The sequence below is a fragment of the Merops nubicus genome, unplaced genomic scaffold, assembly GCF_000691845.1.
Source record: "Merops nubicus isolate BGI_N331 unplaced genomic scaffold, ASM69184v1 scaffold9406, whole genome shotgun sequence".
NCBI classification, from domain to species: Eukaryota; Metazoa; Chordata; class Aves; order Coraciiformes; family Meropidae; genus Merops; species Merops nubicus.
The window spans coordinates 1-9,547 of NW_008614304.1; the positions used below are offsets into that span (position 1 = coordinate 1).

The window sequence follows — 9,547 nt, forward strand, 5'->3', positions numbered from 1 at the left end:
CACGCCCTCCTTCCCTCTCCCTCCCTCTCTCTGTCTCTTTCCCGCTCTGTTTGCAGGCACAGCGCAGCCCCAGCCCCATGGAGGGTGCCCCCGGTGCCGCAGCAGAGGGACCTGGGGAGGAACGCGGCTCGGCGGAGCAGGATGTGGTCAGAGTTCCGTCGCATCTTTCTCTGGAGGTGATTTCCTTTGAAACGTTCGCGCGGCAGCGTGTTCCTGCTCGTCCCTTGCAGATCGATGCCTTCATGGAAGCCGTTTCATGAACCTTACTTCACAGGAAGAAGTAAAAAGAACAATTATTGTAGTCTTGCCCTGTGTGTAAAAAAAGCCACAAGAAAATAGATTTATTTACAGTTCTATGTGTCAGCAGCATCTTGAAATATGTGTTTCCCATTCATTTCTTAGAACATTTCTGTTGTAACTGCTTTTTTAAAGGAAGTTACCCACATTTCATAGAGGCACAGGCTCGAACTCTTTTTTTGGAGGTTTACTGGTGATAGAGTTTTTTTTCTTCCATTGGTACTGGACAAAGTACCAGCAAAAGATGATATGGGGAAAAACCAGCATCTCTTTAAAAAAGAATGAGAGGATCATTTGGCTACACGCAGTGCAAGGTGGAAAACTTGCTTTAATAAAGACTTAAGGGCATTTTTTAAAAAATAGATGCAAGCTAGAAACACATGTGAATTTAAAATTGGTGTGCAGAATTTTCATCGGGATCTTTGCTGTCTTCATTCCAGCTGGGTGACTGCTTTTGTGAATAAAAGCTTCTAAATTAAATTTCTGTGCCCTGTGACAAAAAGCAGTTGTTCCAGTCCTGTTGCATCAGCCCTGAACAGATTGCACAGCCTGTTATGATGCTGCTGTTCTGCTTTTCTCCTCTGTCCTGTGCCAGGCAACAGAGGCAGAGAATGGGAAGGACCATGAAGAGGAAAGGCCTGTTCCTCTGGAGGGCCAGGAAGAGACATTTCCCCCAGCAGAAGGAGGAGCTACAGAGACTTTCTTTGGCCCCACAGATGTGAGACTCTATAATACACATAATCTCATTCATGGAGTGCATGGCTGGTGTTTGTAACTGCAGGTTTTCCTGGGGAAGTTTTGTTGTACAAACACAAACCAGATCAGAATTGGAACAGAGAGAAGCTCCTTGGTCTAGCATGAAGTATTACAACAGCTCTGAAAAAAACTGGGGAGGTTCCTTTGTTGTGTTGTGTATGTGCAGAATTGTGGTTTGGTTTTGTTGTGTTGTTTTGTTTTTTTTTTAATCAGGAGTGAGACAGTTTTGTCAGTATGTCTGCAGGCTGATTTTAGAGCACAACTCACTTGTGGATTCTTTGTCTGCATTGTTCATGTCTTGTGGTGACAAAAATAAGCAGATTTTTAGGGGCAAATAAAGGTAGATTGAAAAGCTGTTTCAGGTGGTGGATTTTATGTTTCAGGAAACATCTCCTGGGACTTTCTCGGACAAAGTGGAATTAGCCAGTTGTCCTCCAGAGCTAAGCAACATGGAGCAGCCTCCAGCAAGCAGAGGAAGCCCTTCCCTCCCTTCAGGAGCTTCCCAGCAGGCACCGGCAGCATCCGTGGAGCTGAGCAGCAGCCCCCAGTCAGGTATCACTCAGCTCCATGATGGTGCAATACTTGAGACCATCTGGCACACACAGTTTTCAGTTTTCTCCCTTTCTGATCATTGTTAATCCAACTGGAAGCGTAATACCATGAAATCAAAGCCTTTTTCTTTTTTTGGGGGGAGGTGTGGGGTCCAGGTGAGATTTGAAATCACATTTCTCTCTTTTCAGAGTCTGCCTTTGAGCAATTGGGTCAGCTCGCTGGTGAGCACGGTGGCCAAAGCCAGGGGGAGGAATCCCAGCACCGTGGAGCTGAGGGACATGAAATAAGCAGAAGTGAGGAAGCCATGGAAGAGAGAGAACTGGTTGTCTTGGATCCAGAACATGTGAGAAGTCCTCAGATCTTGTCATTCTTCTCTGCAGATTTGATGTTTTTATTTCTGTGAAATGTGTGAGGTAAATTGTAAGCAGTGGCTCAGCTGTGTGTAAAACCACGAGTTTAAAAGTGGCTTTTGCCAAACTACCAACTCCTGAACGTGTTTGCTGCCTCAGTGGTAACCCCAAAGTTGCAGGTTCAGAGGGGAGTATTGTCATGGGTAATTCTGATACTCTGCAGGACTCCTGAAAGAGAAGTCCTTGCAGCAGGGGTGAGTGGATGGGCTCTCACATGGAGCTCCTCTGATATGTTTCTGACCTTCAGATATTCTCAGTAGTTGCTTCTGATGTCAACAAATACCTGCTATGTAACTCTGCTCACTTGTTACAGTGAGCACAGAATAAGGATGCATGTGTCTGGCAGAAAACATGATGCTATAATAGTGGGAGTAGCAGTAAGGTGTCTCCATGATTTATTTACATAAGCCTATTAAAGTTCATCAATGCTGTGCTTCCTTACAGCCCCTGATGAGAAGATTCCAGGCTGCCCTGAAGAATCATCTCACTCAACAGATGGAAAGAAAAAGAACCTAGAGCTTCAGGAGCTGGTACAGGACCTTCTGTGCCCTCCCCGGGCAGCCCTGCCCTGCCCAGGCTGCCGTGAGACTGCCCATTTCCCCTCCCCTTTGCAGAGGGCAGCGACGAAGAGGAGCAGAGTGCAGAGAGAAGATCTGGGGGTGGTTCTTTACGGGGTGCAGCAGGAGCTGGCCCAGCTGCAGCAGGGGCTGGAGCAGAGCCAGCAGCGTGGGGCTCGGGCGGCCGCGGAGCGCCAGCAGCTGGAGGGGCAGCTGGGCAGCCTCAGGCTGGCACACAGGGACACGCGCCAGAGCGCCCAGGAGGAGCGCAGGAAAGGTGACTGAGGTGCTCCCTGCAGTGCTCCCTGGCTCTAGTGTGAGGTGGGGCAGGGAATGTGAATGGAAGGGAAGCACTGGGTTGAAAAATCCACTCAGACCAAGCAGGAGTCGTGCTCGTATTGAAAAGCTTCCCAGGTCTTCCTGGTTGCCATATGATTTTGATTTTGCTACTCATAAGAAGGTCTTTAGGTGCTGAAACTAAAGGTGTTCCTGGCAGGTGGGCTGTCCTGTGACTTTCAGGGGGGAAATTTCCATCACTCTGTTACATTCCCCCCTGTCTCTGCAAGGGTGTGATGGGAGTGCAAAGGTTGTAGGTGATGAGGGGCATCCAGGAGTGTGAGAGCACCATCCATGTGGGAGCCCATCCCAGCCAAAGCAATGAGCTTGGCTTGTTCCTTTCATGTTCCTGGCATTTGGACCAGAAACAGTAAAATGATTTCAATGCAGAGGTAGCTAAGCATTAAACTAAAGTACCCAGAAAGGTTTTGCAGGTTATTGAAAAAATCAGAGAAGCTTTCAACAGATTGAAAAGAGGCAGCTCTGGTTTGGGGCAGAGAAGTCACAGCCTCCTGAAGCCCCACCTTTGATTTCCTGGGTTTCTGTGTGCTGGAAATCAAGGAATTGCTTACCAAGATTTTTAGGTTTGCTTGTGGAGCTGTACTCTGAAGCTGATGTAAATTCTTACTTCAGGGAGGGCTGATGTAGCTGGTGTGTGTGTGGGTTTGGCTGTGAACACTTCTATATTTCTTTTATCTTTGCTTAAAGTGTGCCCCACAGACATGCTTTTCTGAAAATATTTTTCCTCTTGCCTTCCCAGTTTCTGCAATGCAGACCCAGGTTGAAAACCTGGCCTTGCATCTCTTCTACGTGCAGAGTATGGACCAGGATATGCATCATAATATCTTACTAATGAAACAGTCAGTGAAGAAGGCTGAGGCAGAGAAGGTCCAGGCTGAGGTGGAAAAGAAAAAACAGGTATCAAGTAAAACTGCTTTAGAATGAATAGATGTGGATGACAGTTAGTGGTGAGTCTTGGTGGATGTGCTGCCCTGTCAGAAGGAAGTGCCTGAATCAGGGAAGATGTGTGGGCATATTTTTCCCAAATAATTGAAAAACCCACTGTTTTTTCTAAAAATGAGAAGAATCTGCCCCACCAAGACAGTGGCCTGTATTGCCCAAAGGTTTTTGACAGGTCTTATAATAGTAAATCACTCTTTGCTCAAGCAAAGAGATGTGGGAACAGAAAGATATTTAGTGAAAAGGTGTCATATGTTCAAGTCTGGGGATTATTCTGAGTCACAGTGAATTTTACAAGGAAAGGGAACCTTGAAAATGAACTGAGCTGGCTGGGGTGCTGGAGCTCCCTCTGCTGCCTTCTGCCTGCAGCAGGGCACAGGCTGGGCAGGCTGATTACTGAGTTTTATGAGTATTATTAATACAGAATTGTATTCAAACAGTTGAAATCACATGGATTGCCACGGTTTTTAAGAAAGGATTTTAAAACATGAATTCTGAAGATTCCCAGCTGCTGGAGAGGTGGCAGAAGGTCACCCATGCTGACAGCAATGAGTGCTCCTCCACATCCAAAGGGTCAATTTACTGTTGCAAAGGGAAAAATAAAACAATTGGCAAAGCAAGTTTCATTCTCCTGGGAGCTGTTACTGCTGCATTCATGAGTCATTTGTGTACGAAGGGAAAAATTGCAGTAGGGTCAAATTTAACCCGATTTAATTCCTTTCCTAGTCTATGTTATTCTTGCAGAAATACACTGAGGTGATGCTACTCATCCTGAACTGTTTGGCTCTGACTCTTTAGGATCTTCTCCTGGACCGCTTAACAAGAAAAGCCTACGAGCTACAAGAGCAGATTGCTCTGTTTGAAGCTCAGCTTGTGGCCCAGGCAGAGGACACAAAAGTAACTCGGCAAGCAGTAAATGAGGTAGGAAGGTGCTTTTTCACTTCTGGTTAATACTTCCCTCTGCAAGGACTGACCCTTTCGGCTGGTGCTGTGTGGTATGTACAATGGAAGCCAGAGCTGTAGGGTTAGTTCCCGTTTGGAGGAACAAAGACTCTTTTTTTTTCCCCCCCTTTGTCCCTGAGAATTGCCTGTAAATCACTTCCTCCCCCACCTTCTCGGCAGTTTCTTGTTTTTCCTTGCAGACCTATGCTCTGTGGTCTGGTGTGACCATAAACCAGACACGTTAGCTGAAGCTGTTTCTGCCCAGCATGTTATAAACAGAAAGAAAATATTGCACTGGAACATGAATTTGTTTTCTCAACCTACTGCAGATTCATCCTGCCTACCCACTTCTCTTCCCTAGGCTTGTATGGAGGTCCAGGCTATTAACATGGAGAAGAAGCGACTGATGAACTACTGGAACAGCAGCTTGGCTGGAGTGAAGCAAAGAGATGAGGCCTATAATGCTGCACAAGGGTTGCTGAGGTTTGGTATCCAAAAACAGTCCCGGGAGACACCTCAAACAGTTTGGACAGGAGGGATTCTGAACAGGGCAGTATGGCTCCTGTCAGGTGATGACTGTCTGTGCAGGATATGTCAGGCAGAACAAGTTTGCTGCTCTGAAGCACATCATAAGGTTAAAAGATAAGAGGCACTGTTCTTTGTTAGTGTTTTCTTTATCCAAAACACAGCTCTCCCTCAAAAAGCATGGGGCTTTTAAAGCTGTTTAGAGTTTGTCTATTCATACTTTATTGCTTTGAAAAAGCTCCTTCACCTTTGCAGCATCTCTCAACCCAAAGAGCTAGACATCAGGAAGGGTTTATCTATCCCTTCCACTTAAGGTTTTGTGATGCCTTCAGGAAAACTTCCTATTGTTGCCAAAGGAAGTGTTTATTTTGTCTGGAGTCTTAAGGCTTGACTGATTCTCTGAGAACAATGTGCTTCTATATGGTGGCAATCCCAGTAAGAATGGAGGGTGGGGACAGGACTGAAAGAAGGAATTAATTTCCCTACATACATTTCCTTTTAAATCTTAATGTCTCCATCCATCTTCTGATGACTCTGCCCTGTCACAGCAGATTAGCTTTTATAAAGCTCTTCCTTCTGGTCAGTTGTTGCTGCAATAGCACGTTTGAAAAGAGGAACTTGTAGATGGCTTGCAGCACATGAGTGGTTCCCTGTGACGATTTTCCATCCTCTTTGCCTCTTCAGCAAGTACAGACATGACCTCAAGTCCCTAGAAGCAGGCATCCAGGGCTGTAGAAAGTCTATCAGGAAAGAGGAGGAGAAGAATGAGTTGCTCCTCACCATCCTGAGCCGTTCCCAGAACGGTGCCAACACCACGAAGAAGCTGATTGCCCAGAGCCTTACCAGGCAGGAGGCCCTGAAGGCTGAGTGCAGCACCTACCTTCGTGTTCTCCAGGAGACAGAGCAGGCCCTCAGCAGGACCAAGATGGTGAGAAGAGCTGCTTGGAAGAAGAATCCTTTTGAATTGTATGCAGGTATTTAACCCCTTTCCCCAAACAGTTGTAGTGATCCTGTCTCTGTCTTCCTACTTGTTAGGATCAAACTGCTCATCTGAGTGAGCTGCTGTCTATCAGTAAGGATATACAGAAAGGAACTGAGGCCAAGGAGCAGATGGAGAATGAAATTGTGGCAAAACTTCGGGACCAGATGATGTCCAGCAAAGCCACAAAGCACTTCTCACAGCTAGCTACAAAACTTCAGAAGAGAAAAACAGCTCTGGTATGGTACCTGCTCTGTTTGGAAGGGCAGGGGAAGCAAGCTGCCTGGAGCAGAGTTTCTCAAGAGTGTCTGTCAGTGTCTTCATTCTGGGTTTCAGTTCTGCAATTGGAGGTCTGCTGAGTTTGCAGCTCCAGTTTGGTTCTTCCAGTGATCTTATGGCAGGAGTCTGGTGTATGTGAGTGGATTTGCCCAGAAAGGCCTGACCCACAATGTACTATTCTTCCCTTACTTAAAAATTGAGACAGAATGATGAATCCTGGGAGTATTTATTAGAAAGTATTAACAGTTCTTACATATTGGAGAAGACAAGTGGTTACATGGTGCTTCCCTGCTCCACATTAACCTAACTTCTCTCTCTGTACTGTGTCCTGGAATGGGATACAGGCACACTCTCAGTTTCTAAGTGAGGATTACAGTCCAAGGAACAGTCAAACCAGACCCACAGTTGTTCCCTTTGGGAGAGTGTAACTGGTACAGACAGACAAGCTCAGAGATTGAGGGTCGTGTTGTGTGGGGTGGCACAGCCACAAGGAGCTCACACCTCTGTGTTCCCCTGGGCTGCTTCAGCCTGCCCCTGGGTTTCTTAAATCAAGTGCTTATCTGAAGTAACCAGGAGACTTCCAGGGTTGTCTTCCATTGTGAGAGAGGCCCCTCCACCCGTTCTGCTACAGATACACAGACAGTGAACACTCCACACCATCCCTGTTAGTGTCTGTCAAATGCTGTGCAGAGACTGGGGGCTTGGAAAAGAGCAAATGGAAACCCCACAGTGTGGTCCAGGCAGTGCAGAAGTGGCAGACAGGCCCATGGAAGTCACCTGCCTGCCTTCCTGTGGCACTCAGACAAGCACACCCACACGTTCTGGCTACTCCTGCTGTTGTTAGGCGAGGGATGTGTTTGTCAGGAGTGGTGGAGAGGGTACAACACAATAACACCCTACTGCTGGTAGCCAGGTGACTGGAGACATCTGGGCAGGGAAGGCAATTGCAGCAGTGATGAGTGTGGGCCTTAAAGGGTTTGGAGATGTTTAGCTTCCTTAATGCTGCTCACCACTCTTATGACAGAGTTAAATATTGCAATCTCCTGTCAGTAGATGGAGAAGCAATGGGACAGAGAGTCAGGAGCTTTGTTACAGCTTGTAGTACAGACCTGGGTGTAGAATCTAAATCCCCCCTGTGGATTCCTGTGCCTTGAGAAGCTGGCATGACAAATCGCTGAGCTGCTGCTGGTGACAGTGGTTTGTTTCCTGTCTGTTGCTATTCCTAGGAGCTGCATTTCTCCAAGGTTGAGAATGATCTGGCTCAGGTTGTTCTGAATGCAACTCTTACCAACGGCAGGCTGACAATCCTCCAGAAAACACTCTGTGAGCTGGAAAAGGAAATAAAAAGTGTCCATGATCTGATCAGTCACAGTGAACGTGAGATTGCAAAGTGCAGTGTCCTGATTGAGAACAAGCAAGTGGTCCTCAGCCAGTGCCACAAGAGGCTGGAGATGATTCTTGCTCAGCAGGGGGTATGTATGTTTGCATTTCAGTCCCAAACTTGACTTTGTTCTCTGTGGTGGCCACAGATTCCCGTGGTGAATTTAACTGTGCAGGTGCTGGATAGTTCAAACTTTCAGGCATCTGTATTGTGATTTAAAAGCTGCAATAGTTAATGTAAGTGTTTATGTGTGTCAAGTAGCTCTTGATGCATCCAAAGAGGAGGTGGTGTTAGGGAACTGTGGGATGAGGGTGTGCCTTGCACAGGTTTCTGCAGGGAGTTGGCTGCAGCTCATGGAAATGTTGAATGACATCAATACTCTGGGAGTAAATAGGATCTGGTTATAACATCTGCAAAGTTTGATGGGGGGAATGGAGGGGGCAGAGTGACTGAGTCACCTGAGGGTTGGCCCCGTTCAGATGATGCCCAGATCTGTCCCTAGCACTGTGAGCTCTAAGAGCTTTATGGACACCAATGCAAAAATGAGAACTATGGCAGATGGTTTACAGACTCCTGAATGTCCAGATGTACCTGCTGTAAGAGTTTAGGAGGCCCTTTCAGCACGGAGCCTGAGAGTCTTTCAGGCTCCTGTGGCATTTATTCCTGACATCAGGAACGATTAGTCCCCTCTAACTCATGGGAAATGGAGGCAGAGAGTAACTAACTGCCAAAATAACAGTATAGCTGAAGTCTTTAGTGGGTATCTCAGCAGTTGGACTGGCCTTCTGCAATGATGCTATGAACAAGTGCTCCAGCAGCCTCTGCTTGACTTATCCCAAACCTTTCCCTCGTACAGGGGCAAGAACTGGGACCGCTGGAAATTGAGATCAACAAGCTGACCAAGCAGATAGAAGAATGTAATTCTGAGCTGATGACACTACAGAAGCACTGGCTCAACCAGCAGAAAGAACTGGTGAAGCTGACTCACGAGCAGGAGGAACAGATATCCTCCTTGGGCCTGCTGAAGGAGCAGATGATGATAATGCAGCAGAAGAGAGTGCGCACGGAGAGTGAGTCTGCCTTGAAGTGTGCACCCACGAGTGGGGGGGACAGGGAGCAGAGGTCTGCAGGGGGGTGATGAGAGACCTTCACCAGAAGATGCCCTCAGTGCCCCTGTGTGTGTCAGCAGTAATGCCAACGTGCCATGCTCAGGGCTGGCAGCCAGGCTCCTGCTGCTGTTCTGCCCGTTCTGCCATTAGTGGGACCCTAACTGGCCCTGGCACGTGCTGTGCTGCTTCAGTGAAGTTTGGCAGTAGCTGGTAGGTAAATGTTCCCACCACCACCAGCACTTTCCTTGGCCAAACCCAATCTTTTCCACAGGAGTCTGCTTCAAGACCTTATTTGATTTTTAGGCTTGTGGAAGACTCTTGTGTGGGTGCTCTGCGTGTGGTGCTGGGGATGGCTGGTCTAACAGCAGCTTCTCCCACCTTGCCTGTGTTCAGCCTCCTGCTCCTGGGAGTAGGACTATTAAGACTGTTTTTTTCCTGTTCACCTGTAGATGAAATTCAGCAGG

The 9,547-nt window shown here is 47.3% G+C and overlaps 1 protein-coding gene across 1 annotated transcript in view; it reads left to right on the forward strand.

The window, feature by feature from the left end:
* Positions 1 to 56: 56 nt before the first annotated feature.
* Positions 57 to 9,547, forward strand: part of CCDC40 (coiled-coil domain containing 40) — a gene marked incomplete at both ends in the record, with an annotated part of 11,333 nt that continues 1,842 nt past the window's right edge. The window contains 15 exon segments of the mRNA XM_008942175.1: positions 57 to 146; positions 893 to 1,015; positions 1,437 to 1,605; positions 1,794 to 1,948; positions 2,460 to 2,516; positions 2,519 to 2,545; positions 2,630 to 2,849; positions 3,669 to 3,826; positions 4,667 to 4,789; positions 5,172 to 5,293; positions 6,020 to 6,263; positions 6,371 to 6,553; positions 7,820 to 8,065; positions 8,831 to 9,048; positions 9,544 to 9,547. The exon segment at positions 9,544 to 9,547 is cut by the window's right edge and continues 177 nt beyond it. Of these exon segments, the coding sequence (XP_008940423.1) occupies positions 57 to 146; positions 893 to 1,015; positions 1,437 to 1,605; positions 1,794 to 1,948; positions 2,460 to 2,516; positions 2,519 to 2,545; positions 2,630 to 2,849; positions 3,669 to 3,826; positions 4,667 to 4,789; positions 5,172 to 5,293; positions 6,020 to 6,263; positions 6,371 to 6,553; positions 7,820 to 8,065; positions 8,831 to 9,048; positions 9,544 to 9,547 (2,139 nt within the window).